Raw genomic sequence first — 22440 nt, forward strand, 5'->3', positions numbered from 1 at the left:
AGATAGATAGATAGATAGATAGATACATAGATAGATAATAGATATGTGGATATATAGATACATAGGTAGATATTGTATGAATGTTCCATGGAAAAATCTATACAGGGCAAAAGTCTAGTCATGGCTTCTGGCATTTTTGTGTATATAATTACCCTTGTAGGTTTTATGAGTCATAACTAAGATTCAGTAGATCAAAACTGTAATCATAATTATTTATGAGGCAGAGGTATGAAACTCAAAGGCCTGATCCAAGTGTTCATTGGACAGGGCTATAATCCTTCCAGGAAACTGGAATCTTGAGGGTCATGGTTTGAAGCCTGTCTAGTCATAAAAGCCAAGGAGATCCATTTCTTTATTTTTTTTGTCGGTTCATATAATTTATTGCAGTTAGCACACAGTTTAAAAATTCACCAACACACCAATAGTACAAAACTAAACAGCATTATAAGTTATTCCCCCTTCAGGAAAATAAAACATACTATGATTGTCAAGGCTAGATGTCAGTCTAAGTTTTAGAACAGAGGAAGAATGTGAACCTAAGTACAGGAAAAAGCAATCGTTCACAATGACCACAAAAGAAAATCCCAAAGAAAAGTCCTCTTTCTCACAGACATCGATTGTCTTCTCTAAATTAATAAAAATCATTTTAACATAAACTGTATTTAAAAAAAACTAGAAACTCTTCAAGTAACTAAAGATAATTCTCCAATGCCACTTTCACAGCTTTGTTGTTGTTTGCTTTAAAGGCCATCACAGCCAAATTAACACACATTTGGCCAAATATTTCCAAAATAGTCCAGCAACACACAATGGAGTTTTCCATTCAGTATCTTAAGCACAAAAATAGGCTATGTTTACAGTAATTAAGGAGATCAAATTTTAAACAAAAGCAATTTTTAAAAAAGGGGAAAAACAGCAAATGTTTTCCATGCTACTCCATAGACCATATTTGTAAGTGCAAGACAGGGAAACAAACACTGTGCAAAACGCTCTCGCCCAGCGCACAGGTCAAGGGAGATCCATTTCTAAATCCACAAAAAAAGATAGACTGGAGGTATGAATGAAGTGGTAGAGCATCCATTCAGCAAGTAAGTGGCCCTGAATTCAAAGCTAGATACCTGTTAAAAAACAAAAGTACTTGACATTTATATTTATCTTGAAGCCATTATGGTGAGTTTATTAGTGTAAAAACTGAAAGAAACAAGAGACATACAGAATAATAATGATAGGGAATGGGACAGGCTTTCTCTCTTTTTTTTAAGAATTAAATATAAACAGAACAGTTTCAAGTGCTTTAAGAAATATTGTTGTTCACAATCTCCCACTGAATAAGGAATTATGGGATTCACTTCACATGTTAGTGAAATTATTTCCTGACAAGCAGTGGAAACTGTGCTGGACGTAGAAAGTATACTACTCAATACTCAATCAATATGCTAATCAATACTCAACTCTCCTTAGTTATGCTCATGCTTTTATGCTAAGAAACTGATTTTCTATTTCCTAATACATTTTTTTCTTTTTTTATTTTTAGTTTTTATTATAAAACTGATATACAGAGAGGTTACAGTTTCATAGTTAGGCATTGGATACATTTCTTGTACTGTTTGTTACCTTGTCCCTCATACCCCCCTCCCCCCTCCCCCTCTAATACATTTATTTATGATTACTTATTTCCATATTCTAACTAAAAAGTTATATAATGATGATTTCCTTGAGAATTTTTATTTTACTAGATACCTCTGCAAATGACAGTTTAACATTTATTCCATGTCCTCCAAGAAAGTATAAGTATAATCTTAGGACTGAAGTTCTTGGAACAAATTAGACAGAAGAAAAAATTTAAACTAAGTTGATGAGTAAATGCTTCTAACTATTAAACTATATATGATACACAATTCAGAGGGAAAAAGTGATTTGGGTCAATTTTTACCCATTAGATGTATACTGTTGAGTCAAAAGGTTATTTTATGACAAAAGGTTCCAAAGTAACTGAAATATGTACTCATGTATGTGCTCAACTCCATAAGGACAAACAATCAGGGTTTATTTAATTAACTATTTTGTTTTTATTAAATACCTCCAGGTAACTTAGGAGATCAAGAAAATGGAGTCTGACTGACTGTTACCAGGTACCCTCATTTAAAAATATATGATTGATCTTACCACATGAGCAAATTGCATAGAACCCCAGGCACAGGTGGTTCACACCTGTAATCCTAGCTACTCAGGAGGCTGAGAGCTGAGGATCACAATTCAAAGACAACTTGGGCAGGAAAGTGCAAGAGACTCTTATCTCCAATTAACCACCAACAAACCAAAAGCAGACGTGTGGCACAAGTGGTAGACTGATAGCCTTGAGGAAAAAAAAAAAAAGAAAAAAAAGCTCAAGGACAGCACTCAGGACCTGCGTTGAAGCCTTACGGCCCTCACAGAAAAAAAAATTTAATATAGAATCATGGATAGCAAAGCACACAAACTTGTCTTAATGATTGACTATATACTCTGAGTTTAACACCATGGTTTAGGACCACTTTGGATATGAGTAAACACAGAGATGCAATTAGCACTGGACACCAAACAAATGCTTTTAAAAGAGATACTCCACATAGAAAAAGCATGCAAATTGTGCATTTGGGATAGTCATGACAATAATGTCAGCCATTCCCAGTTCTAAGGTAGACTGCCCCTATCATTGGTTATCATGACATTATCTCCTAGCATATCATAAAGGGCCATGGAAACAAGCAATGAAAGTTCCAGAACAGACTTCATCCTTCTGGGGTTTTCTGATCGCCCTCACCTGGAGCGCATCATCTCCGGGGCTGTCTTCATCTTCTATGTGGTGACTCTCATAGGAAACACAGCCATCATCCTGGTGTCTTATCTAGACACCCAACTCCACACCCCTATGTATTTCTTCTTATCGAATTTGTCTGCTGTGGACCTCTGTTACACGACCAGCATTATCCCCCAGATGCTGGTAAATCTGTGGGGTCCAACAAAGTCGATTACATATGGAGGCTGCGCACTCCAGTTCTTCTTCGCCCTTGACCTGGGAGCCACAGAATGTCTTCTCTTGGCTGTGATGGCCTATGACCGCTATGCTGCTGTGTGTCAGCCTCTCCACTACATGGTCATCATGCACCCTGGGCTCTGCCACAAGATGGTGCTGATCTCCTGGCTGGGGGGATTGGGAAGTGCCTTAATTCTTTGCTCATTGACATTGAAGTTACCAAGATGTGGCCATCGCCTAGTGGATAATTTTTTCTGTGAGATGCCAGCATTGGTCAAGATGGCTTGTGTCTATTCGAGAGTCATTGAGGTGGTCGTCCTTACTCTTGGAGTTATATTTCTTCTAGTACCCCTGTCACTGATTCTCATCTCGTATGGAGTCATCACTCGAGCTGTAATGAGGATCAAGTCAGCCAACAGGTGGAGAAAGGTCCTCAATACCTGTGGCTCCCACCTCACAGTAGTGACTCTGTTTTATGGGACAGCCATTTATATGTACATGAGGCCACAGAAAAACAATTCCCAGGATGAAGGAAAGTTCTTAACTCTGTTTTACACAATCGTCACACCCAGTCTTAACCCTCTGATCTACACTTTAAGAAACAAAGATGTAAAGAGTGCTCTGAAGAGAATATTGAAGTTAAAAACTGTTCAGCAATCATAAGTTGGGGGGAAGGGAATACAAGTTGAAGAACGAAAGAAATAATGCCCTTTACCATCAGAATCTTATTTACTACAACACTATTTAATGATTGCTCATCATATTTTACTAGGAATAATGTTCATCGTGTTACATAAACAAGAATAGAAATAAAGAGGCACAGATATGCAAATAAAACAGACAGGTAAGAAAGGATAAAAAGACAAATGACTCTAAAAGCACTACTTGCAAAACCATTTGGTGTAAACCAACTGAACAACTCATGGAGGAGACAGAGGGGGGAGGGAAGAGGGGGGGAATTAAGGAGGAGGTAACACACAGTGCAAGAAATGTACCCAAGGCCTAAGGTATGAAACTGTAACCTCTCTGTACATCACTTTGACAATAAATAAGAAAAAAATCCTAAAAAAAAAAAAAAACAGACAGGTATATGAAAAGCGTCACAAGAAACCATGTACCACAGAAAGTTACATAACTATGAAATGTAGTAAACACAGTAACAGGTCTGCAAAATATATTAAGGTCTTACATGGACATCTTGGTTCTCATAGAATTATTCTAGACACATCTTTTTTATTCCAGACACACTTTTTTTTTTTTTTTTTTTTTTTTGGCCAGTCCTGGGCCTTGGACTCAGGGCCTGAGCACTGTCCCTGGCTTCCTTTTGCTCAAGGCTAGCACTCTGCCACTTGAGCCACAGCGCCACTTCTGGCCATTTTCTGTATATGTGGAATCGAACGTAGGGCCTTATGTATACGAGGCAAGCTCTCTTGCCACTAGGCCATATCCCCAGCCCTCCAGACACACTTTAAACAATGTGACACGCCCCTCCATCCAATGACTTTGCCTGAGTAACCATTACAGAGGAGGCTAGGCACCAGTTGCTGCCTCCAATATGAGCTTGACATACAGCTGCCATGTGGCAAATGACATAGCTTAGTCTGATTCCACTAACTATGCCAAGGAGGCAATGGGTACCCCTTCTGGCATGTCTTCTGTAATATGAATCCTCTTTTTCTCACCTTCTTCAGCTCCCTTCATGTAAGTGTGATGTAAATGGAAGGCACCTAGCTTTACAATGCAAAAGGGAACAAAACCCTTAGCGGGGAGAGAGGGAACAGGAACATGAAGGAATAACAAACTGACAAAACATCTCCAGACTCTCTTCATCTTGAAGATGAATTTTACCCTGGAACAAAGCATCAGCATTATCACCAGGTAACATAGAAAAAGTTAGAAAAGCATATTCTTGGACCTATATCACAAGAGCATAGACCAGCAATCCACACTTTCTAAATAAGCACTACAGATGATTTTTGAGCTGGCTGGTTTGGTGACAATGTTGAAGAGATCAGGAAATTTAAGTCTCTCTAAACATAAAATTAATGTGGTTTGGGGGATTAATTATTTTATTTCCTGGTAGATATGGGAAATAGGTGAAAATTAATATTGCAAAGGTTTTAGTAAAATGTCCTAGCTGTCAGGTTAGAGATAAGGAGGAGTCCATAAAGTACTCTTTTCTTTTCTTTTCTTTTCTTTTCTTTTCTTTTCTTTTCTTTTTTTGCCAGTCCTGGGGCTTGGGACTCCAGGCCTGAGCACTGTCCCTGACTTCTTTTTGCTCAAGTCTACCACTCTACCTTTTGAGCCACAGCACCACTCCCAGCTTTTTCTGGGTATGTGGTGCTGAGGAACCGAACCCAGGGCTTCCTGCATGCTAAGCAAGCACTGTACTACTAAGCCACATTCCCAACTCCCATAAAGCACTCTTTTTATCCCTAGCATGAAGACAGAAAGGAAATAAGTGGAGCCAGTGTAAAAAGTTTCTCCCTTAATATCATACACTTCTCACACTTTGTTTTTAATAATACGCCTTCTTTTACTCAGCTGCTCTGCAGTACCCTTGCAATGGCTCTTCAACCAGGACCATATCTTGCAAAATATGTACAACCCTTGTCGATAGAAAAATTGTAACATTTTTAAAAAAGCATTAGAGAAGAACTAAATAAATGAAGTTATACCTTACCCTTCAGGATAGTATTCTTTACATGACAAGCTAATCCCCCCCCAAAAAAAAACTATGCATTCAATACAACTATAATCAACTACTGATAGTGCTTTTGATGAAGTCACCAAAATGAACAGCAAGGGGTTAACAATGTGAAGACACTTCTGAGGATTATTAAAGAGGACTCTGCTGCCTTTCTACCTATTGAGATTCATAATAAGTACAAATAATTGTCATCGGCTGCACTGTAGAAAGAGAGAGAGCATTGGAGCAGAGCACACAGTATACACATGCATGCACAAACACACACACATACACACACAGAATGTTGGCACATGAAAGAATATGGCATTACTGGGGAAAGAAAAATATTTGCAGAATTTGTGTTGTGATGTACCTATCCACAGGAAAAGATGAGTTTGGACGCCAGTTCTACATTTACATAAATTAACACCACCTAGATCAAGAGCAGAACTTTATAACATCTAAAATATATACAAATCAAAACTTCTCTGAGTTGGAACATGGACTTTGTGAAGAAACCACTGAAGAAAATGTTTTTCAACATAAAATGAAAGATTTCTGATCAAGAGAGATATTTTTAAACTAAAAAAAAGCCAAACAATAAACTAAGTCAAAATATTTTCTGGACGGGTAACCTCACAGAGAATTGAACATAGGATAAGAATACATAAGGAGGAGCTGGAAATATGGCCTATCTGTGTCTGTGTGTGTCAATCATGGGGTTTGAACTCAAGGCCTGGGCACTGTCCCGGAGAGATTTTTTGTTTTTTGTTTTTCTGCTCAAGGCTAGCACTCTGTTTGAGCCACTGAGCCACTTCTGATTTTTTCATTGGAGATTAGAGTCCCGTAAACTTTCCTGTCTGGTTGCCTTTGCATATCAGGAGCTGGGACTATGCCTCCTATAATGAAACCCTGGGTTCCATTCCTCAGCACCACATATATAGGAAAAGCCTGAAGTGGCGTTGTGGCTCAAGAGGTAGAGTGCTAGCCTTGAGCAAAAAGAAGCCAGAGACAGTGCTCAGGCCCTGAGTTCAAGCCCCAGGACTGGCAAGAAGAAAGAGAAAGAAAGGAGGGAGGGAGGGAAGAAAGAATACCTACAAGGAGGAAAGGTACAAAGCAATATAATATGGAGCTGAGATATTCAAAATATAAATATGATAGACACACAGAATTATTTCACTTACCAAAAAATATTTATTCAAAGAATGAAAATTATCTCTATAAATAACTGTAAGAAGATAAATTCAACCACCTTGGATATCAGGAAAATGAAAGACACCACCACAGTTAATATCTGAACCATTTTACTAGACAATTATTTAAAAGACAATAAAATACAATAAATGTTCACATGCTGGGAGAAAATGTAGGTTTCTGTGGGATCATTTATATGTACCAAGAGTAAGACAAACAGATCTTTATTAATAATTTAGAAAAAATCGATTGTTACAAGGTTTACTATTATCATATTCCATGAGCCTGAAGTTCCTATTGTAAGTACAAAGACATTCTTGCCTACATGTCCCAAGAGACATACACATACTGTCTTCAATAGTGCCCTTCGCATAAGCTAAAAACTATAATTAATGCATAAATCCATCAACAAGTGGGTGGATGATTGGAATGTGTTCACACATGGTATATGGAATTCCAGAACTTCTCCCAATCAATATTTAAAATGTGATACCCTTTGTGTAAGCTCAAAAACAACTAAAATTTAAAATGCAAGTTATTCAGCTATTTCACACATGAAGATGACTATGATAGGACGTATTTTACTTTTTTTGGGGGGGGGGCAGTCCTGGGCCTTGGACTCAGGGCCTGAGCACTGTCCCTGGCTTCTTCCCGCTCAAGGCTAGCACTCTGCCACTTGAGCCACAGTGGCGCTTCTGGCCGTTTTCTGTATATGTGGTGCTGGGGAATCGAACCTAGGGCCTCGTGTATCCGAGGCAGGCACTCTTGCCACTAGGCTATATCCCCAGCCCCGTATTTTACTTTTAAAAGCAAGAGTAACAATGAGCACAAACCTAAAGATCATGATTGTTCTAAGGTAACAAGTTGGAAAAGAATTGTACACACTGCCTTATGTATGAAACTGTAACCCCTCTGTATATCACTTTGACAATAAAGAAATACATTAAACAAAAAAGAAGCAAGAAGGAGGAAGAGACAAATGAAGTAGTATGTAGGGCCATTTACTAGTAAGGTAGGTTTCCATTCCTTGAACTGAGACATTCGAAAGTGTTCATCTGTTTGTTTGTGTGTGTGTGTGTGTGTGTTTCTGTGTCTGTGTGTCTGTGTGTCTATGTCTGTGCCTGTGTCTGTATCTGTGTGTCAGTCATGGGGTTTAAACACTGAATATTAAGAACACTGAGCCTGAGCACTGTTCCTGAGAAACTTTCTTTTTTCTGCTCAAGGCTACCACTCTGAGCCACTGAGCCACTTCTGGTTTTTCATTGAAGATTAGAGTCTCATAGACTTTCTTGGCTGGCCGGCTTTGTATATCAGCCTCCTGAGTAGCTGGAATCACAGGCATGAGCCACCAGCACCCAGCATGTTCACCTCTTATCTTTAATGCCCTGAAAATGAAGCAAGGGTGACATCATTCATGAACAAAGAATTATCATTCCAGGCTGGGAATATGGCCTAGTGGTAGAGGGCTTGCCTCGTATGCATGAAGCCCTGGGTTCGATTCCTCGGCACCACACATATAGAAAAAGCTGGAAGTAGCGCTGTGGCTCAAGTGGTAGAGTGCTAGCCTTGAGCAAAAAGAAACCAGGTACAGTGCTCAGGCCCTGAGTTCAAGCTTCAGAACTGGCAAGAAACAAACAAAAAAACAAACAAGATAAAAGAATTATCATTCCACAAAGTTAACACAAACCAGATATTTTCTGCCCAATTGGTACTATCAGATACCATTCTCTCCAATTTATTAATATCCCACCATTCCACAAAATAAATGTCAATTAAATGAACTTTTAAACATATGGTTGACATTTTTACTTTATTTTTCAATTTAAATTTAATATAATACATCATTAAAATTATCTCTAAAATTAATTTGTTTCAAGAAGTAAAGAAAGAAAAGGCAATGATGAAATCAGTGTCTTGGGAGATTTTTTAAATAAAATTCCTGTTTGGATAAGGCTGTGACTATAAACATTGATTTCCTTAATCACCTAATGGGGACTGAAATCCCCCAAGGTCTACACCACACCGACGGAGTAGCCTTGAGAATTGTGCATAAATACTCCTGTCCACACATTAATGATTCTCAGACTCTAACTCAACCACAATGCCCTGCTTGTATAGTTCAGCAACACTCTACTTGAGATATGAATAATTAAAAAATCCAATAGAAGATTTCACATATCAACCTAGAAATGTATTTAGCCAAAACGAATTCATCAGCTTTTCTACTAGTCCTGCATCTAGTTTATCTCCAACATCCAATTTTAATAGAAACTTCTCCTAAAGATTAATTCAATTGGATAATATTGTGACATCAGTATAAAAAGAAATGGTGATGGCTAATCTAATTTTTTCAGAGCTTTAGTAACTTGCCCCACAACTTCCTTTGCTGAGCTATTAATGAAGAATCCTCCATCCTAATGGGAAACCGATGCATTTGAATTACATACAAGCCAAGAACACTACATTTTACTCCTCTCATAGAAAAATCATGGAGCCTAACCTTTCAGATCTCTGGTAAGTATTCTCTGCTATGTCCAACAGCAAAGGACATTGGGTACAAACACATCCTAGACAGCACAGGTTTTTAGTATATGTGAAAGTCAAGATGTAAAAAGTATATGAGCTAGGAATAGCAATGATAGTAAAGCTATCTCAACAGAGGGGATTCAAATTCAGCAACAGCAATTAAGATCATTTGAATTTTCTAAGTATTTCCCAAGTATCAAACATCATGGCATTTAATGTCATTTAATCCTCCACACAACTAGCCTACTGTTCCATCAACAAAGAAACTGAGACTTATAAACATTGATTAGCTCACTCGGGTTCACACCAGCAGAAAGTGGCAGGGATCTTGGGGTAAAAACTACACAGGTAGACTGATCTTTAACCGTTTTGAAATTCTCTTTTTCCATTTGGGCATGGTAACCTTTCCTTAATCATCAACAAGTCATCCGTTAAATATGTTCTTAATATTCAGACATTTTGTATGTTCTCAGTTTTCTCTTCATATTCTTGATGGGCACCAAATTATGTTTAAATATACTTGGCTCATTCATCTTCAAAATCATTGAAGAAAATACAACATTATGCTCTGTTATTGGCAACTGTAGTACTTCCCTACTATGAAAAATAAAAATGAGGTTTCAGTTAAAATATAGCTTTAAGTTTTTTTGGTAATGCCATCTATGTCTTCACCCCACTGTTCAAAATCTCATTCTGATTATCACATTTACTTTTCAGTTGAAGTTAAACAAATATCCGACATGTGACACTTAAGGGTTAAACCAATGTGGAGAATAGGAAGAAGCAACAAAATGAAAACTCTTGTATTTAAGTGTACACCATTCAATTCCTACTTCAGTAGCCATTCTAACAAGATCACCTATGGCCTTCAGTGATCCGAAGTTTATACAGAGCCACTCACAGTTTTCATCTGCTAGAAACAACCTACAAAGCACATGTACACCTCTGAGGTTGACAGCTATTTCAGTAGAGATGCCCACACAGAATTTCCTGCTCACCTTTCAGCTCAGGAATTTGAAGTCCTACATAACCCAGGTGCATCCAGTGACAAAGCACCAAGAAAGTCCAGCAGTTGAAAACTGGATAGCAGTAGAGACAAGTAATCATGTCTTTGGTGAGGAAAGAAAAATCTATCAGTATAGTTGATAATAGAGTCCATTAAAAAAAGATTTAGCAGATATGTCCCACATTTAATAAGCAAATGTTCACAATATTTGGCATATGCACATGTAGGCAGTTAATAAAATGCAAAGAGATTATTTCTGATACCCATCAGGATACTTCAAGAACAGAGAAGAATTATAGTTGAGACTATGCACAAAGCAAGCTCCTGAGATGGTTAGCAATGTGCTATTTCTGGACTCAGGTAATAGTTACAAGATAATTCACCCAAACTCATAAAGCCTTTCCTTATTGTTTTCTGGGTATACCTATAAATATTCATAAACTAAAACTGTTTATTATGAGTCCATGTTAAATTCAATTAAATATGCTTGTACTATTTATTTTTAGAATAGAGAGAAAAATTCAGTGCCTGCAGATTGCCAAAAACAACTTATTAATGTCAGTGTAAATGTATAGGAGACACTGATTAAGGAAAGAGGTGTCTTCTTGTATAACTGGCTTCTATTACACTAACATTATGAACATAAATGTTATATGAAGCCAGGTGCTGGTGGCTCCCATCTGTTATTCTAGCTACTCAGGAGGCTGAGATCAGAGGAGCGTGGTTCAAAGCCAGCCTGGGCAGGAAAGTCCTTGAGACTCTTCTCTCCAATTAACTATCAAAAAATAAGAACTAGAAGTAGAGCTGGGGCTCAGAGTGGTAGAGTGACATAGCCTTCAACAAAAAAAAGCTCAGGAACAGCATCCAAGTCCTGAGTTCAAGCCCCAAGACTGGAACAAAATAGACAAACAGACAGACCAATGTTATATGAATGTTCCATAGAAAAATCTCCTATTCAGCGAAAAAGTCTACGGTCATGGCTTCTGAGGCCCATTTCAACTTTAAAAGTTGTGGCTTTTCAGTTCTGAATACTCAACTTTAAGAGATCACAGCAGGGGCTGGGAATATGGCCTAGTGGCAAGAGTGCTTGCCTCCTACACATAAAGCTCTAGGTTCAATTCCCCAACACCCCATATATTGAAAACCGCCAGAAGGGGCACTGTGGCTCAGGTGGCAGAGTGCTAGCCTTGAGCAAAAAGAAGCCAGGGACAGTGCTCAGGCCTGAGTCCCAAACCTCAGGACTAGCCAAAAAAAAAAAGACACTGAAGAACTAAAATCACTTCCTGATCCTGAGTTTAGTCACCTGAATCTGAATATTGCATTCTGCTTATGCATATTTTTGTAGGTTTAAGGAGTCATAACTAAGATTCAGTAACTCAAAAATGTAATCATAATTATTTGTGAGGGAGAGGTGTAAAAATCAAACTCAAAGGCCAGATCCAAGTGTTCCTGGGGCAGGCTAGGAAACTGGAATCTTGAGGGTTATGGTTTGAAGCCTATCCAGTCATAAAAGCCAAAGAGATCCATTTCTAAGTCCACAAAAAAAGATAGACTGGAGGTATGAATGAAGTGGTAGAGCGTCCATTCAGCAAGTAAGTGGCCCTGAATTCAAAGCTAGATGCCTGTTAAAAATAAAATACAAAAAAGTGTTTGGCATCCTATTTATCCTGAAACCATCATGGTGAGTTTATTAGTGTAAAAACTGAATAATAATAATATTATTATTATAGAATAAGGATTGATTCTCCTCTTTTAGAATTAAGTAGAAACTCAAAATCATTTCAAGTGCTTTTACAAATATCAATGTTCATAACCTCCCATTGACTAAGGGAATATTATTGTATTCAAATCACAAAGTAAGAACTTGATGTTCAGTCAGATGAAATTATTGCCTGACAACACCCAGCTTCTAAGAAGTAGGCTGGGATTTTAGACACTGCTGGAATTAGAAAACACCCTACTGCATCAACATTCAACACTCCTTAGTTAAGGTTATGCTTTTATGCCAAGAAAACTGTATGTGACTTGCTAATACATTTATTTATTATTACATATTTTCATGTTCTAACTTTACATAGCTTTATATATAACTTTATATAAGTTATATATGTTTATATAACTACATATAACTTAAGTTTATATAACAATGATTTCCTTGAGAATATTTATTATAGTAGATACTGCCACAAATGACAGTTTAGCATTTATTCCATGTCCTCCAAGAAAATATAAATATACTCTTAGGACTGAAGTTCATGGACATGAAGTGAATCAAAAAAGAAAAAAAAAAATCTTAGGCCTAATTCAGTGTTTCTAACTATTTAAATATATGGTACAGTATCCAGGGGGAAAAATTATTTGGGTAAAATTTTTACTCATTAGATGTATACTTATAGAGTCAAAATGTTATTGTATAAGCAAAGGTTCCAAAGCAACTGAAAGTTGTACTCATACATTTGGTCACTCCATAAGGATAAACAACTCAGGATTTATTTAATTATTTTGTTTTTATTAAATGCTGTCCTGATCATTACACTTAATGTACGAGGTGAATTTCCTTTGGCATACCCTATGTGGTTACTGTATATGATTTTGGTACACTGGATATTGTATATATGCTTACCTGAACTATGGAAGGGAAAGAAAAATAAGGGAGGGTGTAATAAATATGACAAGAAATGTACTCACCTCCTTATTATGTAACTGTACTCCCTCTGTACATCACCTTGTCAATAAAATTTAATTTAAAAAAAGAAAAATAATAATAATAAATGCTGCCCTGAGGGCTGGGAATGTGGCTTGGGGTAGAGTACTTGCCTTGCATGCACAAAGCCCTGGGTTCGAATCCTCAGCACCACATAAACAGAAAAGGCCGGAGTGGCACTGTGGCTCAAGAGGTACAGTGCTAACCTTGAGCAAAAAGAAGCCAGAGACAGTGCTCAGGACTGGCCCCAGGACTGGCAAAAAATAAATAAATAAAAATAAATGCTGTCCTGATAACTTAGCAGAGGGGCCAAGGACAGTAACTGTTACCAGGTGTCCTCATTTAAAAATATATGATTGGTCTTATCACATGAGCAAAATGCATAGAACCCAGGCACAGTGACTCACACTTGTAATCCTAGCTGCCCAGGAGGCTGAGATCTGAGGATCACAATTCAAAGACAGCTTGGGAAAGTGCATGAGACTCTTATCTCCAATTAACCACCAAAAAGCCAAAAGTAGAGCTGTGGCTCGTGGTTAGACAGCCTTCAGCAAAAACAAAATTTTTTTAAAAGCTCAGGGACAGCACTCAGGGCCTGAGTTCAAGAACCAGGAACCTCAGAGAAAGAAAAATATATTAATGTATAACTCATGAATAACAACGCATACTAACTCTTCTCAATGATTTACTATATACCGATTAAGTTTAGCATTGTGTTTTAGGACACCTTTGAATATGAGTAAACACACAGATGTTATGGGTACTGTGCACCAAGCAAGGAGATAACGCAGATAGAAACTAAAAGTATGAAATAAATGAGTTTGGGATAGTCATAGCAATGTCAGCACTACTCAGTTCTAAGGCAGATTGACCCCATCTTTGGTTACCATGACATTATCTCCTAGCATATCATAAAGGGCCATGGAAACAAGCAATGAAAGTTCCAGAACAGACTTCATCCTTCTGGGGTTTTCTGACCGCCCTCACCTGGAGCGCATCATCTCCGGGGCTGTCTTCATCTTCTATGTGGTGACTCTCATAGGAAACACAGCCATCATCCTGGTGTCTTATCTAGACACTCAGCTCCACACCCCTATGTATTTCTTCTTATCGAATTTGTCTACTGTGGACCTCTGTTACACGACCAGCATTATCCCCCAGATGCTGGTAAATCTGTGGGGTCCAACAAAGTCGATTACATATGGAGGTTGCGCACTCCAGTTCTTCTTTGCCCTTGACCTGGGAGCCACAGAATGTCTTCTCTTGGCTGTGATGGCCTATGACCGCTATGCTGCTGTGTGTCAGCCTCTCCACTACATGGTCATCATGCACCCTGGGCTCTGCCACAAGATGGTGCTGATCTCCTGGCTGGGGGGGTTGGGAAGTGCTTTAATTGTTTGTTCCATGACATTGAAGTTACCAAGATGTGGCCATCGCCTAGTGGATAATTTTTTCTGTGAGATGCCAGCATTGATCAAGATGGCTTGTGTCCATTCGAGAGTCATCGAGGTTGTTGTCTTTACTCTTGGAGTTATATTCCTTCTAGTACCCCTGTCACTGATTCTCATCTCGTATGGAGTCATCACTCAAGCTGTAATGAAGATCAAGTCAGCCAACAGGTGGAGAAAGGTCCTCAATACCTGTGGCTCCCACCTCACAGTAGTGACTCTGTTTTATGGGACAATCATTTACATGTATATGAAGCCTCAGAAACCCACATCCCAAGATGAAGGAAAGTTCTTAACTCTGTTTTACACAATCATCACACCGAGTCTTAACCCTCTGATCTACACTTTAAGAAACAAAGATGTAAAGAGTGCTCTGAACAGAGTACTGGGGGTGGACAAATGTTCCTCAAAAGTGTGAAGTAGGGCTGGGGATATAGCCTAGTGGCAAGAGTGCCTGCCTCAGATACACGAGGCCCTAGGTTCGATTCCCCAGCACCACATATACAGAAAAAACGGCCAGAAGCGGCGCTGTGGCTCACGTGGCAGAGTGCTAGCCTTGAGCGGGAAAAGCCAGGGACAGTGCTCAGGCCCTGAGTCCAAGGCCCAGGACTGGCAAAAAAAAAAAGTGTGAAGTAAATGGAAAAGTCCTACCAGAGTGTAGAGAAACTAGAGAAATAAAGACCATTTAGTAGCAATTTAGCAAAATATTATTGAACTTTTTAATAAATGGGAAGTGCATCTCAATCTGAGATTGAGATCATAATAATATATAATTCCTAGACATCAAACACAAAAACTAGTCAAGTGCCATTGTCAAATATATAATTACAAAATGTAGTAATTACAGAACCATAGATCTGTGAAATACAACTTTTCCCATGCATTTTTATTACAATAAAAGTGATGTGTAGAGGGGTTACCATTATGTAAGTCAGACCAAGAGTACATTTCTTTTTGGACAGTATCACCCCTTCCCTTGCTCTCTCCCAGTTTCTCCCTCCCATTCCCATCCACAAGTTCACTTTCAACATAGTGTCTAGTGAGTACTACTGCTGCATCTGTTCATCCTTTGTCCCTCATTTCTCTGCCCTCCCTCTTACCCTCCCAAGGACAGATAAACAAAACAAAAGGACAATTAAACCAAGAAAAAAGAAAAGCAGCAAAGAAAAATGCTCTTGCTTCCATTTCCTGGAGTTCAATAAAAATTATTTTATATGATCAAATGCCCATGGATTTTGCATCTTTGGTTCCTCTCCTAAGAATATCCTTCTATGGTTTCATGGTGTGTGAATGCCTAGACACTTGTGTAATTTATTATGCTCCAGTGTGTGTGTGTTTTTTTACCACCAAGTGTGTTGACTTGCAGATTTATAGGCACATTCTAGCTACCACAAATGAGGAAACCCCTGCTTAATATAATTTTTTCAAGTCTTTCCATTTCCTTACAAATGGTACTATATCATTCTTTCTGATGGATGAATAGAATTCCATTGTGTATATATGCCATGTTTCTTAACCAAATTAAAATCTTACCTCTTTAAAGTCTGCCAAAGTTATAAGCTAAAATAAATCTTTCCTCCTTAAAAAAAAAAAGTCTGCCAAAATCTCATCACCCTACTTCCTGAAATTTAAAAGTGTGACTATATCAGTTATGGTATTCTCTTATTTTATTTTGTTTGTATATATCTTTTTTTATTGTCAAGATGATGTACAGAGGGGCTGGGGATATAGCCTAGTGGCAAGAGTGCCTGCCTCGGATACACGAGGCCCTAGGTTCGATTCCCCAGCACCACATATACAGAAAACGGCCAGAAGCGGCGCTGTGGCTCAAGTGGCAGAGTGCTAGCCTTGAGCGGGAAGAAGCCAGGGACAGTGCTCAGGCCCTGAGTCCAAGGCCCAGGACTGGCCAAAAAAAAAAAAAAAAAAAAAAAAGAATAAAAAAAAAAAAAAAAAAGATGATGTACAGAGGGGTTACAGTTTCATTCATAAGGCAGGGAGTACATTTCTTGTTAAACTTGTTACCTCCTCTCTAATTTTTCTCCCAGCTTCCCTCCTCCCCAATTCCCTCCCCACCAAAGTGGTACAGTTGGTTTACAGCATATTGTCTTGTAAGTATTGCTGTTGTATTGGTTCACCTTTTACCATTTGTCTCACCAATTTGATGTTCCCCTTCCGTTCCCTGATTCAGACATGTATACAATACCCAGGGTACCAAAATCAGATACTGTGATGACAAGGGTAAAACCATAGGGAAGAAAAACAAAACAAAAAGGCATAATTTCATTAAAATATGGAACCAACACAGATGCCCCTCAGTAGATGAATGGATAAAGAAATTATGGTATATATACACAATGGAATTCTATGCTTCTATCAGAAAGAATGGCATTGCCCCATTTGTAAGGAACTGGAAAGCCTTGCAGAAAGTCATACTAAGTGAAGTAAGCCTGACCCAAAGAAACATAGACTCTATGGTTTCCCTTATTGGTAATAATTAGTATATGTCTAGGATAGTCCAAGCAGATCACAATAACTCAATAGCTATGTATATATCATTGAGAGAAAGATTCTCTGGTAAGCTTTTCCATAACATAGAACTTTTTACTCATTTGGGATTCGTTCATTCATTTTTGACTAAATTGTATATTTAACAAATCTGTTAAATGATTAAGTGGATTAATTATTAAGCTTTTTTATATTGTAATTCTGCAGAATATGGAAATGTCTTTAGGTAATAGAATTGGAACATTACAGTTTATTTGAGAGATTTGGGGGTTGGCTAACTCAGGGCCTGGGCACTGACCCTGAGGTTTTTGTTTATTTTTTGTTTTGTTTTGTTTTCTTTCTCTACCACTTGAGACACAGCACCACTTCTGGCTTTTTCTGTTAATGTGGTAATGAGGAATCAAACCCAGGGCCTCATGCATGCTAGGCAACCACCAGCCTGCCTTTAAGTAGCTTTACAAAAGCATTTCAATTCAACATATCAGTTTATAAGTACAGTTTTATAAGTACATCTTGTTATTTTTTGTATTGTTTTGTGGGGATTTTTTGTGTTTGTATGAAGGCTTAAACTCAAGGACATAGATATTGTACCTTAGCTTTTCCTCTGAAGGCTAACACTCTGCCTCATGAGCCACAGCTCTACTTCTGCCTGAGCTGGCTTCAAATCAAGATCCTCAGATCTCAGCCTCCTGCATAGGTAGTACAGGTGTGAGTCATTTACACTTGGGTAGAGAGAGATTTTTGCAGTAAGAAGCCAAACAACAGACAAAAAAAAATGTCAGGGTGTATAACAAAACTAAAAATAGCACAAAAATACTCTAGGAAAAGCACAAGATAATATGGATTAAAGATACCTAAAATATAATTAAATATGACAAACAAATAAAATATTTCATCTACCATAAAATACAGTTTGATCAAAGAATGAAAATTGCATATAACACTAAGAAGATAAATTTAATCCCATTGGATATTAGGAAAATTAAGGACAAGGCCACAGTTAGATAATATCTGCACCATTTTACTTGGCAATCATTTAAAAGACTACACTAATTTAAAAGCCTACATGGTGAAGAAAATGTAAATCCCAATGGGATTATGTCTATTTAACAAGAATAGAACAAACTGATAAAAATAAAAAACATTTTGGATGAAATTGACTTTAAAGATTTACTGTTAATGTATTTCAAGAACCTGAAAATCTTATTGTACTTATACACAAAGACATTCTTGCCCATGTGTCCCAAGAGACATACACAAAATTGTCATAGTGCCCTTTACATGGGCTAAAATAATTTGCAGAAAGTCCATCAACAAGTTGATAGATAAGGGTAATGTGTTCATACAATAATATATAGACCACAACTACACAAAATACATTGACAAAGTCTTACCAAAAAAATATATAAAGGTCAGAGTTGCACTGTGGCTCAAGTGGTAGAGCACTAGCCATTAACTGAAGAGTTCAGGGACAGCTCCCAGGCCCAGAGTTCAAGCAAGGTGTTAGAGCTGTAGCTCAGTTGGTAGAGCACTAGCCAATAAATGAAAGCATCAGGTACTGAGTTCAAATCCCAGTTTCAGACCTAAAAAGAAAAAGAGAAAAGTATATACAGAAAATCCTCCCAAAATACATAAAGAATTATACCCTTTGCAGAAGTTAAAAAAAATGATACACTTTAAAATACAGGTTATGTACATGTTTTTATAAATGTAAACATGTTGGGATTTTTGTGTGTATCAGTCATTAGGCTTGAACTCTGGGCCTTGGTGATGTCCCTGAGCTCTTCAGCTCAAAGCTAGTACTCTACCACTTGTGCTACAGCACTACTTCTGGTTTTCTGGTGGTTAATTGGGCATAAGAGTTTCATGGACTTTCTTGCCCATACTGGATTTGAACTATGATCCTCAGATCTCAGCCTCCTGAGTAGCTAGGATTTTAGGCATAAGCCACTAGCACCCAGCTTTATTTTATTTCTTTAAGCAGATGAATGATGGAACACAAAACTAAAGATTATGTTAGCCCTAAGAATCAAGCTGGAGGAAGAGAAGAAAAGTGGCACATAAGTAGCCCTAATCTATTGGTAAGTTTTCAGTCTTTAAACTGAGAGAGAAACTCAAGAGAGTTTATCTCTTATTTTAACTTTTTGAAAATAGAACAAAGAAAAAAAATTTTTTAAAGAAAATAGAACAAAGAATTACAATTATTTCATACATTGGTTTTATTTAAAAAATAAAATGTTTTCTGATATTTTACCCATTGAACAAAACCAATTTCTATTAAATGTGTTCACTTTAACAGGTAAGGTCTGCATTGTACTTATATTTTTCAATTCACATTTAAAGATAATATTTATATAAATCTATCTTTGAAATTAATTTTGTCTGAAGAAATCCAAAAAGGAAAGGAAAATGATGATGAAATCCAATGCCTTAAGGGAAGTTTTTATAAAATTCCTATTTGGCTAAGCCTGTGGCTTTAATCACAGATTCCCTTAATCACCTCTGTGTGTCACCAGTCCTCCAGGGTATAAACCACCACAACAAAGTGGCCTTTAGAGTTGTAATAAATACTTTCTTCATACATGTTAATGATTCTTGGAGTCCAGCTCAAGCACAGTGCCCTCATTGTTTAACCTGGCAAAACTACAAATATGAATAAAGAGGATATCAAAAGATTTTAAATATCAAGCTAGGGGGCTGGGAATATGACCTAGTGGTAAAGTGCTTGTCTCGTATACATGAAGCCCTGAGTTCAATTCCTCAGCACCACATATATAGAAAAAGCCAGAAGTACTGCTGAGGCTCAAGTGGCAGAGTGCTAGACTTGAGCAAAACGAAGCCAGGGACAGTGCTCAGGCCCTAAGTTCAAGCCCCAGGACTGGCAAAAAAAAAAAAAAACCAAATGAATAAATATCAAGCTAGAAATACATCTAGCCAAAACTAATTCAACTTCTACTTTCCTCCAACACCCAACTTAAATAGAAACTTCTAAAGTTGAATTCAACTGGATAGAATCATGGTATCAGTATAAATTGGTGGAGGCTAATTTAATTTTTCAGGGCTTTAATAAGTTGCCTCACTAGTTCCTTTTCTGAACAATTAGTAAAGGGAAGACTCCTCCATCCTAATGGGAAACCAGTGCATTTGGACTACATACAAACAGGACAACTGTGAATTCTCCCCTCATGGAAAAACAATGGATTCTAATCTCTTTATCTTCTGGTAAGTGTTTTCTGCTACCCCAGACAGCAAGGAAAACAGATAGAAATATGTTCTAGACAGCAGAGATCTCCCACGAAAACAAAAAATGTGAAAGGTATATGAGTTAGAAATGAAAGTAATATTGAAACCATCTCAGTAAAGAAGATTCAAGGCTGGGGATATGGCCTAGTGGCAAGAGTGCCTGCCTCATATACATGAGGCCCTGGGTTCGATTCCCCAGCACCACATATGCAGAAAATGGCCAGAAGTGGCGCTGTGGCTCAAGTGGCAGAGTGCTGGCCTTGAGCAAAACGAAGCCAGGGACAGTGCTCAGGCCCAGAGTCCAAGCCCCAGGACTGGCCAAAAAAAAAAAAAAAAAAAAAGAAGATTCAAATTCAACAAAGTTGATATGTTTTGCATTTTTCTGTTTTCCATGTTTTTCCATCATGCTAAGTATTTTACATTAAGATTGTCATTTAGTCCTCCATGTAACCATCCTACAAAGAATGTGCTTTTAGGATAACTGTTTTGTCAGTGAGGAAACGGATACTTATAAAAGTTGATTAGCTCATAAAAGCTGATTAGCTCAGCTTGCTCAAGTTCAGATCATCAGAAAATGGCAGTGATCTGTGGTAATAAATACACAGGTAGACTGAACCCAGTATCTATGGTCTTAACCCTTTTGATATTCTTTGACAACTCTTTGATAGTAACACATGATACCCCTTGCTTAGTCATCAATAAATTTCCCATTAAATGTGTTCTTAAACTTCAGACACTCTGTATGTTCTCAGTTTTCATATAATTGATGGACACCAAATTATGTTTAAATATACTTGTCTCCTTCATCTGCAAATTCACTGAAGTAAGGAAATGCAAAATAATGCTCTATTACTAGCAACTGAAGTATTTCTCTACTATGAAAATTGAAAACAGGTTTCAATTTAAACATAGCCTTACCTCTTCTTACTATGTCTTCAGCCCAAGTTCAGCGTTACATATTTTTTATTGTTTCAATGCCTCATTTTTTTTTTTTTTTTGCCAGTCCTGGGCCTTGGACTCAGGGCCTGAGCACTGTCCCTGGCTTCTTCCAGCTCAAGGCTAGCACTCTGCCACTTGAGCCACAGCGCCGCTTCTGGCCGTTTTCTGTATATGTGGTGCTGGGGAATCGAACCTAGGGCCTCGTGTATCCGAGGCAGGAACTCTTGCCACTAGGCTATATCCCCAGCCCGCAATGCCTCATTTTGAATATCACATTTACTTTTCAGTTGAAGTTAAACTAATGTCCAACATGTGAGGCTTAAGGGTTAAGCAAATGTGAAAAATAGAAAAAAGTACAAAATGAAAAATCCTGTATTTAAGTGTACACCATTCAATTCCTAACTCAGTAGCCATTCTAACAAGATCACCTAGGGCCTTCAGTGATCTGAAGTTTACACAGAGCCACTTACGTTTTCCATCTGCTAAAAACAATTTACATGTCTTAGAAAGTGCATGGGCACCTGTGGGGTTCACAGCTATCTCAGCAGAGATGCCCACCAGTTACTCTGTGCTCATCTTTGAGCTCAGGAATTGAGGTTCTACATAACCCCATGTGCATCCAGTGACAAAACATCAAGAAAGTCCAGCAGTTGAAAACCAGACAGTATTAGGAACAGGTCCTCACGCGCTGGGTCAGGAAAGGAAAATCTAACAGTATATTTGATAATAAACTTTGTTTAAAAGAGACTTAAGAGATATAGCTGACCTTTAATAAGTCAAACTGCACAATATTGGTAAATGTACATACAGGCAGTTAACTTTGTAAAGTGCCAAGAGGTGATTACTGGCAAACATCAGGTTAGTTCTAGAGCAGAAACAAGTTATACTTAGGACATGGCCCAAAGAATGTTCCTGAATGATTAACAATGGTTTGGGTTTGGTTTGGTTTGGTTTTGCCAATACTAGGGCTTAAACTCAGGATCTAAGCACTGTCCCTGACCTTTTGTGCTCAAGCCTAGTACTCTACCACTTGAGCCACAGCTCTACTTGTGACTTTTTGCTGTTTAATTGGACATAAGAGTCTCATGGTCTTTCCTGCCTGAGCTGGCTTAGAACTATAATCCCAGAATTTAGCCACCCGAGCAGCTCATATTATAGGCATGAGTTACT

At 37.9% G+C, this 22440-nt stretch overlaps 2 protein-coding genes across 2 annotated transcripts; both read left to right on the plus strand.

Moving 5' to 3' along the window:
- The first annotated feature begins 2737 nt into the window (after nucleotides 1-2737).
- LOC125353598 (olfactory receptor 2W1-like) lies at nucleotides 2738-3679 on the plus strand. The gene has a single exon (XM_048349283.1). It carries the CDS (start codon nucleotides 2738-2740, stop codon nucleotides 3677-3679), a length of 942 nt encoding a protein of 313 aa, XP_048205240.1.
- A 10377-nt stretch (nucleotides 3680-14056) lies between these two features.
- LOC125352237 (olfactory receptor 2W1-like) lies at nucleotides 14057-15001 on the plus strand. Its single transcript, XM_048347361.1, has one exon. The coding sequence runs from the start codon at nucleotides 14057-14059 to the stop codon at nucleotides 14999-15001; it is 945 nt and encodes a 314-aa protein (XP_048203318.1).
- The last annotated feature ends 7439 nt before the right edge of the window (nucleotides 15002-22440 follow it).

Source organism: Perognathus longimembris, chromosome 6 (genome assembly GCF_023159225.1).
Source record: "Perognathus longimembris pacificus isolate PPM17 chromosome 6, ASM2315922v1, whole genome shotgun sequence".
Taxonomy (NCBI): domain Eukaryota; kingdom Metazoa; phylum Chordata; class Mammalia; order Rodentia; family Heteromyidae; genus Perognathus; species Perognathus longimembris.